This window comes from Drosophila gunungcola, unplaced genomic scaffold (genome assembly GCF_025200985.1).
Source record: "Drosophila gunungcola strain Sukarami unplaced genomic scaffold, Dgunungcola_SK_2 000001F, whole genome shotgun sequence".
NCBI classification, from domain to species: Eukaryota; Metazoa; Arthropoda; class Insecta; order Diptera; family Drosophilidae; genus Drosophila; species Drosophila gunungcola.
In genome coordinates, this window is record NW_026453197.1 from 16,101,092 (window position 1) to 16,122,538 (window position 21,447).

Below are 21,447 nucleotides of genomic sequence, written 5' to 3' on the forward strand. Positions count from 1 at the left end.
TATAAATAAATGTGAGTGCTAAGTTAAATAGAGTTTTGTATTTCATTTAAATTTCAGCAGTATCAGTTCCTTTAGACAACCACCGTCAAAGTCGAAGAAAAAATATCCTCCTCGGGCTATGACCACATTGTCCTGCCATTTCCTGGCGGCTACCTTTGTCTTTTAATTTCTTGCTGCCACTGAAATAAGTTCCACCGAAAAAAAGTTACTCTCTTTTTTCGCTGACAGTAAATTTCTTGTGCTAAATTTTCAGTCAACTGTCAGGAATAGATGTTCTCTCGTCCTCCTCACCCCCCTTTCCCTCTCACTGTATGGAGAAGATCCTTTGTAGCTGGTTAGCAAGGTAGAAAAAACGCTTCCACCTGCCCCACTTTCTCCCCTAAACCATCATCATCCGAACATTTCGCTTTAATTGCGGTCAACGTGGTGCGTCTTTGTCTCCGCTTCTAAGCGGCAAATGGAGAAATTCAAAATAATAAAAACCCAAACCGCAACGTGCCACAGAGAACTCGGTCCCCTGCTGAAGCATCGTTGCATACTTTTAGGTGCACCTCGTGCAACGGGGCGAATATTTCAGCAACGAAGCCTACACTCAAAAAATATTTAAATGTTCAAAAAAAAATAAATCTACCTCCTCCCTTAATACGAAATATATTTACACTTGTTAAGCTTAGTTTAATGAGGCTTATCTTATCATGTTATGCAAGAGTTGCTAGCAAATTTACATTATTCATATTTTTTAAATCATATTTTAGTTTCTTTTCTGAGTGCATGGTAGGTATCATTCCATTGGGTTTTTACTCGTTTTCATGGTCTAGTTTGACGTTACTCAGTATGTTGTTATTGTTGTTTCCCCGTACCCTTTCGCTTGGCTCGCTTTCATATTGATTCGCAGCGAACGCATTTGCTGCATTTGTCGGCCCGTGTTCATCCGCCCGTCGTTCTGTCCAATGTTTTTGCTTGTTTTTATTTTACCTTTTTTTTTAGTTTCTGCTATGCATTTGTTACGCTTGCGGTTTTTGTGCTGCAACCTCAGTGCCACGTTGAGCTTCGATTTTACAATGAAAACTATTTTTTAAACATTCATGTTGTCTTTAGTCTCTGCATCCCTTTTTTGTATTTAAATTATACATGTATGTATTTCGCAAGCCTTGCCCTTAAATAAATTAAATTTATTATTTCGAACGTAACAATCATTGCGCCTGGCATCTGCATTTCAATGGCATTAAATTAAATCCGATTTTTTATGAATTCATGATTTTTATAGATGACTGAAAGAGATTGCAGCATTGGATTCTATTTGTATGCATATGCAAGCTGGAAAAATTACCAGAAGCCAACAGATTGTTAATTACATTTATGGAACAATTGGATTTTACGGATTCAATGAATCCTTAAGCTTTTTATGGCCTTTATTTGCCATAGAAAACGGAGGTGGCTTTGCAGAATCTCCAAAATCCATTTGTTTGATCCTTATTTAACGGTGTAGCTCATTATTGTAATCCCTCTTTCTGGCAAACGCTCACATTATCAGAGCTATAAATTAACATAGTCCCTTAGTCTCGAACGCCATCCGTGTTACCGCTTAATTGAACTAAAAGTTGATGTTGGTATTGCGCTCTCGTCGTTGTTTCGCCTGTTTTTTATAATTTTTTTACGTTTTTTTCTGGATGCTGCTGATGTGGCCACACATTTACGTGATTTATGGCGGTTGGGAGCAGAACCGAACAGAAAGAAAGGGTGACCTGCATGCCATATTTGTGTTTTCAGCCATTTATGCCATTCAACCATATTGCAGAGGCAGCGCTGCATGATTTTTCAAGAATGTCAACCACTAACATCTGATTTACGATAAGTGGAAGTTAATGGCTTTACAGTTCACTATGCAAGTGTTGAACGGCCGTCAGAAGGTTAACCCTATACCATATATAGTATGTTCATGTGAAGATAACTGGCGGCATATGGAAAGCATATTTCATTAAATTATGGGCAAGTAATTTATTATTGATCAAACGCTGAGTTGCGCATGAAAACTTTAATTTCGATTTACGAAGTTCAAATATATGTCCTTGCTGAATCAAGACTATTCCTGTTGTGAGTTTTTAAAAATATATTCACATAACTACCTTAAAAACAAACATTTCTACAGATTGTTACAATTCAAAAAAAAAACATAACAAGTAAAACTACATCGAGCTGCACAGGCACCACCTACACTGAATGCAAAAAGTCAGCTGACAAGGAAAACGTTGTAAGGCAATTGTTTGTGAATCCCCCGCAGCTCATGTACAAAAGTGTTTTGTTGCCCGGATCCTATTCAATTACTAGCTTTCTCAACTGTTTGCTCTTCAACCCGCTTGAAGCAATCAAGCTTTTGATTCGTTAATTAAAATACCATCCCTTGTTTACTTTGATTAAACTAGATTAAACTATTTAAACATATGTGTTTTTTTCTTTGGCAAGAAAATAGTATACTGATTAAACGATTTGTCTTGTAGCTGCATATATACTTAAGCACTCGATTCCCCACTAGAGAATAAATAAATTTATTGGCGGAAAAATGAGATTCCACCTTCGGCAGGGCACCTCGTAAATTTTTCGCTGGTTTCGCGTTCACAAGATTAATTTCTTTTGAAGGCTTCTGGGGAAAAATCCTTGAAATTATGTAGATGGTTCGCTCTGGAGAAAAAACGATGTGAAATGCCAGTCGTGGAAAAATATATGTCCATCGTTGGTGCGGTGGAACAATAAATAAAAAAGGGGAGCCTGCTGAAGCCTCCAGCCGTGAAAAGTTTCGTCCAGAAATTAATGTACTTTAAGAGCCTGCACAGACAAGTTGGACCCCGCCCTCAATTAGGGTCAGAATGTACCCCATCATCCTGCCAAATGGCGTTATTTCTACCAAAGCCCTGACCAGAAAATGTTATCAGAATGCTTTGACAACTTCCTTGACACTTTTTGCATTTCACCTGATTGTCGTTGGCGGAAATATATTTACATTCTATTTTTTTTCGCCTCCGTCAGCCACAAATGTGTGGTGGAACATTCACTTTTCCCCCTCGAAGTCGTTTCTCAAACTTTCATTCTGCTGCTGCGGCAATATTTGTGTTGGCCCACTCACTTTTTCCCTCTGATTTATGGCAGCTATGACTTTTTTCGGCTTTTGGCCAAACTATTTTGTACGAATGCCATAAACAAGATTTCAAGATTCCTGCCTCTTTTATTTTCGGTGAAAGAAATCAAAACGTAGTGTTGGCTTAAAGACTGACAGACTTTTGTTTAAGTATTTAAAAACAAAAAACCACTTTAAGTCTTAATTGCTGGCTCTTATCTTACTGTTAATTGAACTGCCGTATAACTATTTATTTCCTTTCGGCTTTAAATGTGCACTTATCTATTCGATCAAGGCAATTGACCGTAATTCATCACATAATCGAAGCCTGAGGCTTTAAGCAATAATTTCATATTGAATTATTATAAGGCTAATCACAATTTATATTTTATAGCTTTTTAAATAAAGAGAAACTAAAATAAACAGGCATTAGCATGAAAGCTTTTGACTTTGCGATACAGTGCGCAACATCCACATTCACCATCCGCCTACCAACAAGCACTCATGTTGCAGTCCCTACTTTAGCTCATTAAAAACACACACAGGTGGCAGGCCATTCATTAAATGGTGCCCCCCTATAATTTCATGTAAGCAAATATTTCTGCAAAATCCCCAATGGCAGACAGAAATGTGTGGTGGGGTGGGAAAGGGGTTTAAGCCAACACGGCCGTTGATTCCCCTCCCGTTCATTCGACGGGCTATTTGTTGCAACATTGCCTGCGGCGCAACACTTCCTGTTTGCATAGACACACACACACACATCACCTCTCTTCGTTTCCCTATCAAATGTCCACCTCCTGGCATCCTGGCTCTTGGGTTCTCTCCCCCTTCCAGTTTTTCTAGCCAACACAAAAATGTACATTAGCTCGGCGAGGTTTCTATTTTCAATACAAAAGCCAGACTAGGATATGCCTACATATATGCAAGCTTATTTACACGTACCTACACTCAGAAAATAGTTAAAAAAAACATAGATTGAAAAATAATAAGCCTGTATAATATTTCTATCTAAAAAATTGCCATTTGAAAAATGTTCTTTTATTTACAGACCCTAACTCTTTAATCACAAAGATAATGTGTGTGTAACAAAGTCTCTGATTCGTATAATTTTATTTTTTGTAAGATTATTGCATTTTGTACTTTTTTTACAAATGGGAAATGTAATGTTTTCAATTTTTACCTGAACACTCTTTAATCGCAAAAATAATATTTGTATAACAAAGGCCCTGATTTGTATTGTAAAATTTGTTTTTTATTTAACAGGAAGTGCGTTTTTTTATAAACAAAACAATTTTATTTTTTTTACAAATGGAAAATGTTATGTTTTATATTTTTTTAGACTTGGTTATATTGAATAACAGTTTAAAAAATAAAATGTGAGATCTTTTAAAAATTGTTTCCAGAGAATAGTTAGCTTTTCGTGGTTATAAAATCTTTCTGAGTGGAGCATTTATATTTAGCAAATGGTGGTTTAGTGTGTGTTAATGCTAAAAAGACAAGAGAAAGTTAAGTGCCATGATAAGCAAAGCTGTGAAACTGGGATTTATAATTTGAGAATTTTGTTGGTTTCATTTGGGATGCGCTAATAAATATGTTTGAGAACATTGGATAATACTATGTTATTGATGGTGAGTTCAAGTTATGGCATATAAAACCCGCCTTGCTCCTGTCATGCCCAGATCTGTGTGCTCTGGTGACGCATTAATTATCCTTTGAGACCGCATCGATTTATTCTTGGCAAACACATGGATTAATTGCCAACGACTCTTACATATATCAAGTAGGATATGAAATATTCCATTCCCATTCCCTCCATTCGGCTGCGTAAAAGTTATGTAATAATTTTGTACAATTAAGCATTTTCATGCTGAACGCTGCTGAGTTTGATTAACAGAAATTCCAAGCCAGCCAAGTGTAAGTATTTCAAGAGGGAGGTTTGCTTAAAGTACTCTTTGCCGGCGCGCCAGATGAAAGTGGCATTGTGAAGAGAATGCAATTTAATTAAAACGAACGAAATTTCTTTTCGTTTTCGCTTATTTTAGTGAAGCAGAAAAGCGGATGCCTACTAGGAAAATACAGTGAATTTCTAAGCCTACATGTGCTTGGCAAGTTGTTTGCAAGAGTTGCTGATTATTTTGATTATTATGGGAAATCCATTCAAATATTAGAAGGATACTTTTCAAAGAATTGGAGCAGAGATTTAGTTAAGAAGAAGGTAGCAGTAAATAAACAGGAAGTCTTTAAGAACAAAATTCAATATGTGTATATTTGGGGCGTAAAAGAACATGACAGAGGAGCAAACCCAGCCACGTTTTTGTAATTAAATTAGCATTAATGTTATATTCCTGCTCTTTTTTTGACATCGCGTATACGACATGTTGACCGCAACGTGTGTGTGTGTCTGCCGACCACTTGAGGGAATTTATGATGCAGCTTAAGCACACAACAGCTCGACTATTGAGCCATCCCCACACTTCGTTGTTCGTACTTCACGTTAAATGCTGCCACGGTCTCTCTGCTCAAAGCCATTAAATTTTCAATTTCCATTTCAATTGCAACTTTGTTGGGTAATTCATTCTCGGCTTTATGACCTGCAACGTGCTGCGTGTCCCTAATTGCCGCTGCAAAAAACTATTGTCAAATTTCTCATTTTTCTTTTCTGGCTACCAAGTGGGCTATAAATAAACAGCCAGCGCTGAAACCCATCAAAACGGCTTAAACTAAATGTTCAACAAAACTTTATTCCCTTCTCTTTTTGGTTCCCCTGTCATTTTTTCCTTTTTTTTTATGCCACACAGAAGAGTCTTAAAGTGATGGAAGCAAAAAGTTTTCACACAAGTTTAACGAAGTTTTCACACACAATGCGTGGCTTAAAATCAATGTAACAAAGAGCAAAAACATAAGTTGAGCTTTATGGTTAAAAAATCTTGAATGCTCTTTTCAACATTGACATAAATTGTTATTATTTACTTTTGTGCTTTACATCAGGCATAATTGTATTGAAGAGGTACAAAATTTTTTAAAATTGAGAGTGGGAAACAACTGCACTTTGATATATATATATTTGATATATATATATATATATTACTCCAAGAAAAAATGATTAATTTTCCTAGAAATTAAAACAATTCTAATATATTATATTAAGGACTATAATGCAGATTGTAATTATAAGAAAATCTAAGGCGTATAAGGTTAAAATTCAATCAACAAGATATTTTCTATTGCCTACAGTTTAGATAATCTCTAAAACAAGTTGGACAATTTGAACAATTTAATTATTTTATTTTGACTTAAAAGTTTTATGTAATTACATGAAAATTCAAAGCGTATAGCCTTTAAATTTAAAAATGGTTTGTATTGTGTTATATTTTGAAAATATTCACAAAATGGTAATAAGGTTTATTTGGCTGATTTTGTATTGGAAGCAAGGAAAACGAAGGGTATGGGTTTGGTGGCAATGTCGGATGTTCGGGTTAGGCCAAAAACACAGACTTGTGGCCGGAAGTGTGCACGCTGGCATCTGTGTTGGTGTGTGCTCCGTATAGTTCGTACAAGGAGGATGATGGTGTAAGTGCTTTTCCAAGCAAATTGCCAATGTAAATGTTGCAGCAACTAGCGGCAGTGGCAGTGGCAACAACTAAATGGGCCCCCATAGCAGCTGTGTAAACAACGGCAACAAGAACAACAAACCCGAGCGTCAGGAGTAAAGTATTTGCTGATGACGTCAAAAGGCATGCTCACACACACACAAACACACACACAGACACCACCCAATTTTTGCACCACTTTCCCCCAGTTTTCCACAGATTTCCACAGTTTTGCACACTTTTCCCCACCAAGCAGACAACTCAACTAACTGCAACTCAATTCTGCAGCGGAAAAGCAACGCAACCAAAATGGCCACAACGGCGCTTCCTGGTCGCCGTTTTGCGTTTTGGGTTTTGCTGAGGCACGCGCAATTTGATTTGATTTTATTTGCCCGCCTACTCCTGCAAAGGACGTTAATGCTCGTCGGCGAAAATGCTCGTCTGCAGCTAAAGGATAATGATGTGGAAATAGTTTAACTCTCAGGCACTTGTCGGAAAATGGGGGGGAATTTGCCTAAACGCATTCTATAATTTCACAAATATTTTAAAAAAGAAATTACATTTAAACTATCTGCTGATTCTGTATTTAAATAATATAACAATTTTTTCTAATGTCCATAGGAACATTGGTATTTTGTAACATAATTAATTACATGTAAGAGAATTATAAATTTACAAAAAAAAAAGGTTCAACTGAGTTACAAATCCTCGAGTAAAACTCCTATATATTTTAATGCATCTAGTTTGATATGCAGCGAAATTTAAATGAACATCTTTGCATTGAAACAGCCTTCGTGGCTCTCCTTTTTCTTTCCCTTTACTTTTCCAATCTTTTCCTGCTTCTTTTTTATACCTCAAAAGATGAGAACGTCTGTGCTGGCGCTGCAGAAAATTAGCGTTTCCAAGAAAAACGATTTCTGAGCGTTCAGTGGAGCGCACCTTTCTGCCTTTATCTTTTACCATCTCGGCCAGGCCTGTAGTTGTTTTTTAATTACAGGGGGGCAAACACAGTTTTTTTTAAGAACATATTGAAACTTTAAGCCAGATAGTTTTTTAATATTTAATAAGTTAACTAGTAAACTTGATTAAAATCAAAACAAATATAATAAATATTTTTATGCTCCCAATACAAACACAATAATTTCCAAGCTTGACAAATGAATTTAAATTAAAAATTTTTTGTATAATTTAAAATTGCTCAAAATAATCAAGACTTTATTCTTAACTAATTGAAAATTATAAACAATTATTTGAAAGTACATTTTTTTTCTAAATAAGAAGCTTATGTAACCAGCCATTTCGAGCTGAGTGTTTGCCCCTCAGATTGTGCCACGCGGCGTATGCTTAACGCCCGCCTAATTAGTACATTATGCACTCGCATGTGAAAAGCAGTCGACTCAACTCAATGCCTCTATGCCTTGCTCCACTTACAGGCTCAGACGTCTTGCCACTTGCAACTGCAACAGGAGCAGAAGCCACAAAGGACATAAAGGACAAAAGCAATAGCAACAGCAATAGCAAGCAACAGCCTCAACAGCAACAGCAACAACAGCAACTGCAGGCAGCGACGCGAACAAAAGCCAAGCGTGATTGTGGTAGACGCGCGTCGGAGTTGTAGATCAACGCCTTCACATTGGATTACGCGCAGTTTTACTTTAGAGCGGTGCCAATTAGTGGCCAACAGCAGCAACAACAGCAGCAGCAACAGCACCAGCAGCTCGTGCAGCAGCAATTGCTAGCCCAGCAGCAGCAGCAACTGCAGATCCAGCAGCTGCAGCAACAATTGCTGCTGCAGCGACTCGAGCGTGAGTTGCAGCAGAACTACTCGTGTCCTGCGGCAACGTTGGCTCACCGACTACGCAGCCCCCCACCAGCAGCAGCAGCATCTGGTCCAGCAGCAGCAGCTCTTCGCGGCCCAGCAGCTGCAACTGCAACACCAGCAGCACCAGCAACTGCAACACCAGCAGCAGCAACAACAGCAGCAAGCAACAGCAACAGTATAGCTACTACTTCAGTCGCGGCAGCACCAACACCGATCTGGGTCTCGGACTGGGCCTGGGCTTCGGTCTGGGCAGCGGCAATCTAGCCAGGTAAATTCACAATCACTTCATGTCGAGGCCCGAAATTTGTCACATTTTATCAACATTATCTTAGCCCTGAATTGGGCTTTACAACCGTTGCATAAAAAGTGATTAAATCTTACGTTACTTGAATATTTTTGGAGATTAACTACAATTAAGTCAATTATATAAGTACAAATTGGTTTGGCTTTTCAAATACTTAAATAAACTCTTAATATGATTCTCTAAAATATTAGGAGTTACATAAATACAATAAATATGGCTTGTAAAATTGTCTATAAAAGTAATTTTCTTTAATTCTTAACTCCCATAACATACTTAATCACCTTAAAGCACACTTGGTCCAAATTGACATGAACTTTTAATGGTCTTCTCTCATCAGCTGAAACTATGCGCTTTGGTGTATTAAAAGCATTCCAGAAATATTTTGTTTGCAAAAAAGCGTTGAAGGGCTTTACATTTTATTACTCATACGCAATGTTGCCTTTGATATAATAAGTGACTTAAAGTGACTTACCTAAATCATCTTGCACTAAATAGAGGAGGCAAATTTAAAATTTACAATTAATTTAATTGCTACTCAAAAAAAACGGAAAATTTATTATGTTATTTTTACTTTGTAGCTGGTACCATCTGCCCTCCACGTCGGCGCACATCTATATAGGAACGACCAGCAGCGGCGGTGCCGCGGGCAGCACTCCCTATCCCCCGTATCCGTACCGCAGCGTGGGCGGCTATTCCGGCGGCGGTTATCCGGCGGCGGCGCTGATCAACTTCGATGCCTCGCCCACGCCGCTGTTAGCGTCAGCGGGAAGCTCGCCGGGCTATCTGCCACCGTTGGCCATTCCGGCCGCTCTACCGCCACCACCGCCGGCGCCGAGTGTAGCCACCGACTATTATTTCAGCAGTCGCAGCACCCGGACTGTTCCGCCCCCCATACCGCCCACTCCGGCGGCCGTTGCAGCAGCGGCATCGACAGCAGCGGTCTCCACCTCGCCGTTCCGGGAGTACGGCGGAAGTGCGGCGGAGGAGCTGCAAGCTGGCGGCTATCGCTACAAGGCCACGCCCCGCAGGCGGTACGACGCCTACGACAACTACGGCTATCTGCCGGGCTTCGCCAGCACCACTGAGGACGAGGAGGACCTGCTCGAGGAGTGCCTGCCGCAGGCCCTGCTCTCCACGGACTGCTCGAGTCTCGAGGAACTGCGCTTCTTCCACCTGCAGGAGAAGGAGGACGAGGACGAGGAGGACGACGAGGAGGTGGCCACGCAGCTGGCGCACATCCTTGACCTGCCGGACTTTCTGCACCCCTACGGCAGCAGCGGCCGGGACAGCCTGCACAGCCACAAGACGCCGCCGCAACACGAGTACCAAACGGAGCACGGCTCAGCCGCAGCGGGTGGAGCAGCGGGATCAGCGGGATCGGCAGGATCGGCAGCGGGTAGGAGTGTCCAGGAGGACCAGCGCTATCAGCCCTACCAATACCAACAGCAGCAGCAGCAGCAGCAGCATCAGCAGCAACACCAGCAACATCAGCAACATCAGCAACACAGCAACACCAGCAACACCAGCGACAGCAGCAGCATCAGTCGCACTACCCACAGCAACACCAGCAATTCCAGCCGACGCAGCAGCAACTGCAGCAGCAGTCCTACCACTCCTACCAATACCCTTCGCAGGACAGCTGCGAGGGCTTCAACCAGTTCGCCACCAACGCCGGCAGCTGCCTGGGCAACCAGAGAATGATGGTTAGCAAATTGTGGAACAGCTGCTTCCCGGAGTTCACTCCGGACCATGTGCATCGCCACAACTTTTACCTGTGCCAGGTGAGCTCTTGAAAATTCATTATTGAATATCAGGAATAAAACTCCGCAGTCGGTTGATTTAATATACTTTATTATCGATTTCATCTTAGAAAATAACAGAATTAAAAATAAGAGAATACAAATTACCAAAACTAAAAATACAACTTTATTTATTAGACAATCTTAGTTTTATTATTAAAAAAATGAACAAAAAATAATGAACAATATTAATAAAATATAATTTCCTAAAGGATTACAAAATTGCAAGATATAAACCTCAAATAACGATTAAGTCAAATTTTTGAGTTACAAAGTAGTAGTCAATAATACATTCTTCAGCTAATTAAATTTTTGAATTGTGGTTCAGCCAAGACTTCCAGGGAATCGTGCAATTTTGAAAGCTTTTTTTCTTAATTTAGTGGCAGCGCAACACGCAGGTGCGCATCGTGTACCTGTTCTACCGCTGGATAACGGCCATCACCTGCCTGGCGGCGCTGGTCTGCTCTTTGCTGGACATCGGGCGCACGGACGAGCACTTCGAGCACCACTACGCCAAGTGGTGGATCTACCTGACCCACTGGGGCCTGCTCTTCTGCACGGTGCAGGCCTGGCTGGCCGCCTGGATAGTCACCCAGGGCATGATGGTGGAGCGCGAGGACTTCGAGATCGTGCGCCAGGCGAAGAAGAGCCGCCTGCACCACCTCTACTGGGTGCTCTACACCTGTGCCACTGTCTATGCTTTCATCGTCACCATGTGCTACTGGCTCTTGGTCCACAATCCCGGTAAGTGAGCCAAACTGTTTCTAAAGAAATCTTTTTCCATCAAGATTCGACCGAAAGTAAAATTTCGGTGTGCCAGGAAAAAAGTATTAAACCCTATCTATCCATAACTTTTATTTCCGGCATCCGATTTTCAAGCGGTATATCTTTAAAGTCTTGTGGCTTAAGCCTCTAAAAATCTGCATTAAAACTTGGTTTGTAATTTCGGGTCGATTTTTTGCCATTTTTATGATGTACCCCCTTTCTAAATTTCTGAAAAATGGCTTTGCAGAAAAAGGCCAAAAAGCTGCAGTTCTAATTCTATAACTTTTCTTATAGTCATCCGATTTCGAAGTGGTATATCTTTAAAGTCTTGTGGCTTAAATCTCTAAAAATCTGCATTAAAAACTTGGTTTGTGATTTCGGGTCGATTTTTTGCCATTTTTTATGATGTACCCCCCTTTCTAAATTTCTGAAAAATGGCTTTGCAGAAAAAAGGCCAAAAAGCTGCAGTTCTAATTCTATAACTTTCTTATAGTCATCCGATTTCGAAGTGGTATATCTTTAAGGTCTTGTGGCTTAAATCTCTAAAATCTGCATTTAAAACTTGGTTTGTGATTTCGGGTCGATTTTTTGCCATTTTTATGATGTACCCCCTTTCTAAATTTCTGAAAAATGGCTTTGCAGAAAAAAGGCCAAAAAGCTGCAGTTCTAATTCTATAACTTTTCTTATAGTCATCCGATTTCGAAGTGGTATATCTTTAAGTCTTGTGGCTTAAGCCTCTAAAATCTGCATTTAAAACTGGTTTGTAATTTCGGGTCGATTTTTTTGCCATTTTTATGATGTACCCCCTTTCTAAATTTCTGAAAAATGGCTTTGCAGAAAAAAGGCCAAAAGCTGCAGTTCTAATTCTATAACTTTTCTTATAGTCATCCGATTTCGAAGTGGTATATCTTAAGGTCTTGTGGCTTAAATCTCTAAAAATCTGCATTTTAAAACTGGTTTGTGATTTCGGGTCGATTTTTTGCCATTTTTATGATGTACCCCCTTTCTAAATTTCTGAAAAATGGCTTTGCAGAAAAAAAAGGTCAAAAAGTTGCACTTATAATTCTATTACTTTTCTTATAGAAACCCGATTTCGAAGTGGTATATCTTTAAAGTCTTGTGGCTTTAATCTCTAAAAATCTGCATTTAAAACTTGGTTTTGTAAAATCGGGCCGATTTTTGCCATTTTTATGATGTACCCCCTTTCTAAATTTCTGAAAAATGGCTTTGCAGAAAAAAGGCCAAAAAGCTGCAGTTCTAATTCTATAACTTTTCTTATAGTCATCCGATTTCGAAGTGGTATATCTTTAAAGTCTTGTGGCTTAAATCTCTAAAAATCTGCATTAAAAACTTGGTTGTGATTTCGGGTCGATTTTTTGCCATTTTTATGATGTACCCCCTTTCTAAATTTCTGAAAAATGGCTTTGCAGAAAAAGGCCAAAAAGCTGCAGTTCTAATTCTATAACTTTTCTTATAGTCATCCGATTTCGAAGTGGTATATCTTTAAGGTCTTGTGGCTTAAATCTCTAAAAATCTGCATTTAAAACTTGGTTGTGATTTCGGGTCGATTTTTTTGCCATTTTTATGATGTACCCCCTTTCTAAATTTCTGAAAAATGGCTTTGCAGAAAAAAGGCCAAAAAGCTGCAGTCCTAATTCTATAACTTTTCTTATAGTCATCCGATTTCGAAGTGGTATATCTTTAAAGTCTTGTGGCTTAAGCCTCTAAAATCTGCATTTTAAACTTGGTTTGTAATTTCGGGTCGATTTTTTGCCATTTTTATGATGTACCCCCTTTCTAAATTTCTGAAAAATGGCTTTGCAGAAAAAAGGCCAAAAGCTGCAGTTCTAATTCTATAACTTTTCTTATAGAAACCCGATTTCGAAGTGGTATATCTTTAAAGTCTTGTGGCTTTAATCTCTAAAAATCTGCATTTAAAACTTGGTTTGTAATTTCGGGTCGATTTTTTGCCATTTTTATGATGTAACCCTTTCTAAATTTCTGAAAAATGGGCTTTGCAGAAAAAAAGGTCAAAAAGTTGCACTATAATTCTATAACTTTTCTTATAGAAAACCCGATTTCGAAGTGGTATATCTTTAAAGTCTTGTGGCTTTAATCTCTAAAAATCTGCATTTAAAACTTGGTTTGTAATTTCGGGTCGATTTTTTGCCATTTTTATGATGTAACCCCTTTCTAAATTTCTGAAAAATGGCTTTGCAGAAAAGTGTCCAAAAAGCTGCAGTAATAATTCTATAACTTTTCTTATAGAAACCCGATTTTCGAAGTGGTATATCTTTAAAGTCTTGTGGCTTAAATCTCTAAAATCTGCATTAAAACTTGGTTTGTAATTTCGGGTCGATTTTTTTGCCATTTTTATGATGTACCCCCTTTCTAAATTTCTGGAAAAATGGCTTTGCAGAAAAAAGGCCAAAAAGCTGCAGTTCTAATTCTATAACTTTTCTTATAGTCATCCGATTTCGAAGTGGTATATCTTTAAAGTCTTGTGGCTTTAATCTCTAAAAATCTGCATTTAAAACTTGGTTTGTAATTTCGGGTCGATTTTTTGCCATTTTTATGATGTTACCCCTTTCTAAATTTCCAAAAAGTCGTGTTTGCAGAAAAATTACCAAAACCCTGCACCTCTAAATACATAACTTTTCTTTCCGGCATCCGATTTCCAAGCGGTATATCTTTAAAGTCTTGGCTTAAAAATCTGCATTTAAAACTTGGTTTGTAATTTCGGGTCGATTTTTTGCCATTTTTATGATGTACCCCCTTTCTAAATTTCTGAAAAATGGCTTTGCAGAAAAAAGGCCAAAAAGCTGCAGTTCTAATTCTATAACTTTTCTTATAGTCATCCGATTTCGAAGTGGTATATCTTAAAGTCTTGTGGCTTAAATCTCTAAAAATCTGCATTAAAAACTTGGTTTGTAATTCGGGTCGATTTTTTGCCATTTTATGATGTACCCCCTTTCTAAATTTCTGAAAAATGGCTTTGCAGAAAAAAGGCCAAAAAGCTGCAGTTCTAATTCTATAACTTTTCCTTATAGTCATCCGATTTCGAAGTGGTATATCTTTAAAGTCTTGTGGCTTTAATCTCTAAAAATCTGCATTTAAAACTTGGTTGTAAGTTCGGGTCGATTTTTTTTTGCCATTTTTTATGATGTTACCCCTTTCTAAATTTCCAAAAGTCGTGTTTGCAGAAAATTACCAAAACCCTGCACCTCTAAATACATAACTTTTCTTTCCGGCATCCGATTTCCAAGCGGTATATCTTTAAAGTCTTGTGGCTTAAAAATCTGCATTTAAAACTTGGTTTGTAATTTCGGGTCGATTTTTTGCCATTTTTATGATGTACCCCCTTTCTAAATTTCTGAAAAATGGCTTTGCAGAAAAAAAAGGTCAAAAAGTTGCACTTATAATTCTATTACTTTTCTTATAGAAACCCGATTTCGAAGTGGTATATCTTTAAAGTCTTGTGGCTTTAATCTCTAAAATCTGCATTTAAAACTTGGTTTGTAAAATCGGGCCGATTTTTTGCCATTTTTATGATGTACCCCCTTTCTAAATTTCTGAAAAATGGCTTTGCAGAAAAAAGGCCAAAAAGCTGCAGTTCTAATTCTATAACTTTTCTTATAGTCATCCGATTTCGAATTGGTATATCTTTAAAGTCTTGTGGCTTTAATCTCTAAAAATCTGCATTTAAAACTTGGTTTGTAAGTTCGGGTCGATTTTTTGCAATTTTTATGATGTTACCCCTTTCTAAATTTCCAAAAAGTCGTGTTTGCAGAAAAATTACCAAAACCCTGCACCTCTAAATACATAACTTTTCTTTCCGGCATCCGATTTCCAAGCGGTATATCTTTAAAGTCTTGTGGCTTAAGCCTCTAAAAATCTGCGTTTAAAGTTTGTTTTATTATTGTGAGTTGTTTTTTTTAACGATATAAATCCATTAATTTCCCATAAATAGCTTTGCAGAAAAGTGACAAAAAACTTGCAGTTTTAATTCTATAACTTTTCTTTTAGGCATCCGATTTCAAAGTGGTATAACTTAAATGTCTCGTGGCTTAATCTCTAAACATTGCATTTAAAACTTGGTTTGTAATTTCGGGTCGATTTTTTGCCATTTTTATGATGTTACCCCTTTCTAAATTTCCAAAAGTCAGTGTTTGCAGAAAAATTACCAAAACCCTGCACCTCTAATACATAACTTTTCTTTCCGGCATCCGATTTCCAAGCGGTATATCTTTAAAGTCTTGTGGCTTAAGCCTCTAAAAATCTGCGTTTAAAGTTTGTTTTATTATTGTGAGTTGTTTTTTTTAACGATATAAATCCATTAATTTCCCATAAATAGCTTTGCAGAAAAGTGACAAAAAACTTGCAGTTTTAATTCTATAACTTTTCTTTTAGGCATCCGATTTCAAAGTGGTATAACTTAAATGTCTCGAGGCTTAGTTCTCTAAAAAACTGCGTTTAAAACTTGGTTTGTAGTTCGGGTTGATTTTTTTGCAATTTTTATGATGTTACCCCTTTCTAAATTTCCAAAAAATCGTAGTTTGCAGAAAAATGACCTAAACCCTGCACCTCTAAATACATAACTTTTCTTTCCGGCATCCGATTTCCAAGCGGTATATCTTTAAAGTCTTGTGACTTAAGCCTCTAAAAATCTGCGTTTAAAGTTTGTTTTAATATTGTGAGTAGTTTTTTTTTAACGCTATAAATGCATTAATTTCCGATAAAATAGCTTTGCAGAAAAGTGACCAAAAAGCTGCAGCTATAATTCTATAACTTTTCTTATAGACATCCGATTGCGAAGTGATATATCTTTAAAGTCTTGTGTCTTAAGTCTCTAAAAGTCTGCATCTAAAAATTGGTTTGTAATATGGAGGCGATTTTTTGAAATTTTTATGATGTAATTATTTCAATACATTAACAAAATTAACCATTACATTTATTTATGAAATTTCACAAAAGCTAAACTAATAAACTATAATGTAAAGCAAGGAATTCATTAAGTCAATTGCTAAAAATAAACACGTGACAATTTAATGAAATATGCACAGCATATAGAAAGACTTACAAAAAACATAAGAACCAAAAGGATCAGCACCAGACCCCCATTGATCACTCAAATCTTGACCTGATAATCCCGGCTAGCCGCCGTGGGCATCCAAAGTGTCCACAGAAATGCGGTGGGCAAAAATAACGCCGCTCACGGTGCATGCAAAGTTGATGAACATTTTGGCGGCCGCCTCCAAGTACTGGTGGGCCAAGTAGCCGGTCCGCCTGCTGGGCAGGAAGAGCTTCTGGGAGTTGTACATGGCCCAAGGTCCGAAGAAGACCAGGCAAATGCTGGCCGGAACATAGTAGCGCATTTGCAGGCGGCAGCCCAGGGCCACGGAGGAGACCACGAAGACGACCATGCTGGCCAGGATGAGGATCCAGAGGTTGGCGGTGAGGAAGCCGGGCACCCACAGTCCCAGCAGCGTGTACACGACCAGCACTCCGATGCCGATCAGGATGAATGGCCAGGTCAGATCCTGTTCGAGGATGTGCAGGCACACCACCAGCAGCGTGAGGCTCTCGAAGATGCAGCCGAACACTATCCAGTTGAGGGGGAAGGTGAACTGCAGCCGCCGGAAGCCGACGAAGGCCAGCGTCAGGTTGATCCACGAGAGCAGGAGCAGCAGCACGGACAGGCTGCGATTGGCAGGATTCAGTTGCGGTCGCCAGCGGTACGTGGAGCCCAACCACTGCAGCGAGGCCAGTGCCACCTGGATGCCCAGCAGCAGGCAGACGTAGCTGCGAAAGAGACACTGGGATCGCTCCCGCCTCGGCGGGAATATGTTGTACGATGTGCCCGCCTCCACCACCGAATCCTCCACATCCGCTTGACTGGACTCCGTCTCCACGTATCGAGTGTTTTCGGAGAGAGAGGATCCAACGGATCGCACGCTGAAATTCGGGGCTGATACTGATCTGGTTATACCTGACATACTGGCTGTCAGGCCGAGCTCTCACCTTTGACACTTAAAAAACAGGCCCTGGAAAACACCGATAACCAAAAGAAAGAAAGGAAAACACCCACATCGATGAGTGATCAGGAGCCGGGAGATGGCCTCCAGCGCCTTCGTCTCAGGGTGCGTCTGTGGATCTACGGCATCGCTATCGTGTTCATTGTCCTGGCCATCGGACTGCTCATCCTGCCGGACCTGATCAAGGGATATCCCCTGGTGCCGGACAGCGTGGCCACCTATTGTTTCTTTGGCATTGGCTTGGTTTCCCTGTGTGTCTTTGTGTCCGTGACCTGGCTGCGTCGCAATTCCCCATCAATTGGATTATGAGCTGCTCCATTGCAGCCTGTCTAGCCTTGGGAACCGTCTGTGTCCTGTCCGAGCAGCCAGCTGGACATGCTCTGCTCTTGAGTCTGGAAATCCTCATAATGATGGCCCTTCTACTGCTGATTGGCTCCCTGCTGCTGCCCCAGTGTCCCAAGTTGGCCTACCTATTCCTCACCTGGTTCATATTCGTGGTGCTGTCCAGTGTCCTCATGGTCGCAGTGGCTGTCCACCTGGAAGATCGCTTACTCGTCTACGAAGTAGCCGTTCACTTTGTGCTCTGGCAAGTCGGATTCCCGGTGGTAGTGTTCCAGGCTCAGGTGATCTCCGGTTATTGGGACAACCTGCCGCCGCTCCTCGACAAGCCGCTCTGCTCCACCATGCTGCTGTTCGACTTCCTCGCCTGCTACGCCGTTCTGGACTCCGCCGGTGACATTGGATACGAACTCTTCTACGTCAGCCGAGCGTCGAACCAGAAGTTTATGGCCAGAGTCATTGAGAGCCAAATGTGAGAAGGAGCAGGGACTTTTCAAATTGGAGAGTTCTGCAACAGCCTGCCCAGAAGGGGGAAATAGCTTACACATATAAATTTATGGAAATTACGAAGCGCTAGATAAAGTTACAAAGATATATTGAAGAGTAAAATGGTTAAACATTTTGAAAACAAGAACTTTCTAAACTGTAGCACAAGAACTACAAGATAGAAGACAACCTTTGTACGTACTCAATTTTATACAAAATTTGTAGTTTTTAGATTAAATTGAATGAGATTGTCTTCTTAAAAACAATGAAAATAATAAAAAGCTAGCAATAGATCTCAGTTTAAAGTATTATATTTTAAGAACAATCAAAATCTTGGGAAAAATACTTTACATAAGCGTACACTTGTTTCTATTTGAATTAAGTGCATTTTATATTAAAATATTAATATATTTAAAATAACTAAAAACCGCAAAGGATGAAAATATATACTAAACAAATTATAAACAATTAAATATTACTGCGGTCTAACAAAACTTTTACTCTTTCAGAGATTCACAAGATTGATGCGCTGAACATAATGGTGCATGTGCTCAACACGATTATAATGCTGATCGATTTGGCCATTGTGGGGCACCCGATAAAGATGAGCCACGCCTACTTCACCACCGGCATTGGCCTGGCCTATGCCATATTCACGGGCATCTACTTCTTGGCCGGCGGCACAGACAGGTGAGTTTGCCAGGTGGCTAGGGAGGATTGAGCATGGCTTACAATAACTAATACTCTCTTATAGGAAAAACCAAACTGCCATCTATCCGATGATGGACTGGACCAAGCCGGGCAAGGCGATCATTGTGACGGCCTGTGCGATCATCTTCACCTTTTTTGTGCACTTCTGCTGCTACCTCTTGTACCGCGGCAGGGTGTGGCTCTTCACCAAGCTGTGCATCCGCGGGCGTCACAATCGCGATGGGGAAATGGGTGAGGGTCTCAACGACGACTCCGGATCCCGCATGGGTGGCGCAGGCGGAGGGGGAGTTGGAGGAGGAGTTGGAGGAGTCGGAGGCGGAGGAGTATCCTCCAGTGGCGGAGGAACAGCTGGTGGCCTGGTGGCTGCCGCTGGCGCTGTGGGCAGCAGCCAGGACTACGCCCACCAGCAGCAGTATCCCATTGCCCACACGGAGCAGCCGAGGGCGGGCAGCCACAGCCACCACCACCAACAGCAGCAGCAGCAGCAGCAGCAGCCGCCGGGCAGCTACCAGCTGCCGCCGCAGTACTCCGGATATCTGCAGCAGCCGGTGGTGGCCGGGGTCAATGTGGGCGTGATCAGTGCCGAGGGCGTGTACCAGCCCATTGGCACGGACACTGGACGCACCAGTGGCGGTGGTCCGGACGGCAAGCACAAGTCATCCGCCTCGGTATCGGCCACTGGAGGAGCTGGTCCCGGATCTGGAGCAGGAGCAGGAGCCGGATCTGGTGCGGGATCGGGATCGGGATCGGGCTCGGCCTTGACGCGCACCGTGGCCCACCTGGAGGCGTCGCAGCGGGAGCAGTTCCTCAACCCCAACAAGATCGTCGAGTACAAGATGTAAAGGCGTTGCACCCGGCACCGGTATACGTTCCACTTGTCCATGAAGTTTCTGGAGAAGCACTGTGCCCAGTGCGAGCAGCAGCGCCACTTGGCCTGAGCATCGAGCACCGAGCACCGAGCACTGAGCACAGTGGTTAGTTCTTAGAGTATTGCTTTCGAAAGTCGTCTAGTTTTCGAATACCTGCCAGGCCAAATCGATTGATCGGATCGATTGATCGGCTCAAATCAGTATTGCACTTGGTATTTGCTTTTTTTTTTGGCAAAGTAGTTTGTAACCGTAGTAGTTTCGTAATTTTGTAAAAGCTTTGCCAATTTTTTGAATGTGTGTAGACGCTTTTCAAATGTAGCACCGCAAAGGTCTAGAAATATTAGAGAATGTTCCTTTTTAGCGAGGGATTACCGCTGAGTGTTTTCTGAACTTTTTCGTTATTTTTGTGGGGTAATCCTTTCGGCAAGTCGTTCCACAACAATTTAAAACATTTTAATGGACTAAGTTGAACATGATATTTGTATTTAACAACTCATAGCATTTTATTTGAAGCTCAGTTTTAATTATTGTCTTGATAAAACAATTGTGTTCACAAAATGTACACACTATTCAACAGTTACTTTCGACCCAAACAAACAACAGCTAGAGAAAACAGAAAACAAAATGACATACTGCCTACAATGATTTAAGTTAAGAACTTTTTTTACATAGCTAATTTAACCATTTATCCACAAAAATTTTATATATCGGTGCAGGTGTAAAGCCAGCTCATGCCTCGAAATCCGGAGAGAAATTATAAATTATTGATTTCTGAGCATGGAGCAATGGCAAATAAAATTGGCAGTTTTTTAATGGAGCTAAACGGCGCCGAAAAAAAGAAGTAGAGCAAAAAACATTAATTTAAGGATATGCTTGGCATTGGTTTGCTTAGTAATTAGTGAATTGATAACATAAAATACGTTTCTTTATATGAATATTTTCCCAGCTAGCTCAATCGCTGCTAGAACACCCTAATAAACATTATTCTACAAGGCACGACGTAAAGTATTACGGATAACAATATCAGAAATAAATATTTTAGCATACGATGTTGAAAAGTATGTTGCAAAAAGTTTTACTTTCGACTCCAAACTAAATAAACAGCCTACAAAAACTCAGAAGTTTTGCTTTTGTAGGTTTCTGCATGAATGTGACACATACTGCGATCAGTGATTAGATTTATAACCAACGGAAAGCTATATGTGTATACGGGTTTATGTATTATGTATTATGTGTAATGTAAATAGTTGATTTCGTTTATGTTGATCGATTTCTATCTATATTCAAATGCATAGGCAAAATTGAGGAATCTGTTGCAGAAAACTACAGATCACGTGAAAAGGTATAGCCAACTTGAGTAAAAATTCAGAAACAGCAATGAAAGACAAAATAAAAATCAAATGCATTGAATAAAACTCGTCAAGAGGAATGTGTTAACAAGCAAAAGCAAAAAATAACAAACTATTTAACTAAATATACAGAAACAAATGCAAAGCAAATAGCATGCCCTAACTATACTTACATAATACAGTATACATGTAAAGCATAGCAAGGTAAAGTAAACAAGCATTAATTTTTGATAGATTTACATAATTAAACACCTCCTCCTTTATA

The 21,447-nt window shown here is 40.0% G+C and overlaps 4 protein-coding genes across 4 annotated transcripts; 3 read left to right on the forward strand and 1 right to left on the reverse strand.

The window, feature by feature from the left end:
- Positions 1 to 9,386: 9,386 nt before the first annotated feature.
- LOC128263522 (uncharacterized) lies at positions 9,387 to 10,228 on the forward strand. The gene is made up of 2 exons (XM_052998609.1): positions 9,387 to 10,150; positions 10,222 to 10,228. The coding sequence occupies exons 1-2, from the start codon at positions 9,387 to 9,389 to the stop codon at positions 10,226 to 10,228; spliced, it is 771 nt and encodes a 256-aa protein (XP_052854569.1).
- Positions 10,229 to 10,241: 13 nt separating this feature from the next.
- LOC128262116 (uncharacterized) lies at positions 10,242 to 20,565 on the forward strand. Its single transcript, XM_052996186.1, has 4 exons — positions 10,242 to 10,609; positions 11,008 to 11,371; positions 18,763 to 18,943; positions 19,008 to 20,565. Exons 1-4 carry the CDS (start codon positions 10,526 to 10,528, stop codon positions 19,804 to 19,806), a joined length of 1,428 nt encoding a protein of 475 aa, XP_052852146.1. The 5' UTR covers positions 10,242 to 10,525; the 3' UTR covers positions 19,807 to 20,565.
- Positions 16,496 to 17,389, reverse strand: LOC128262117 (uncharacterized). The gene has a single exon (XM_052996187.1). It carries the CDS (start codon positions 17,387 to 17,389, stop codon positions 16,547 to 16,549), a length of 843 nt encoding a protein of 280 aa, XP_052852147.1. The 3' UTR covers positions 16,496 to 16,546.
- Positions 17,486 to 18,388, forward strand: LOC128262118 (uncharacterized). Its single transcript, XM_052996189.1, is given in 2 exon segments — positions 17,486 to 17,711; positions 17,714 to 18,388. Coding segments are annotated over 2 exon segments (756 nt in total). The 3' UTR covers positions 18,244 to 18,388.
- Positions 20,566 to 21,447: the final 882 nt, after the last annotated feature.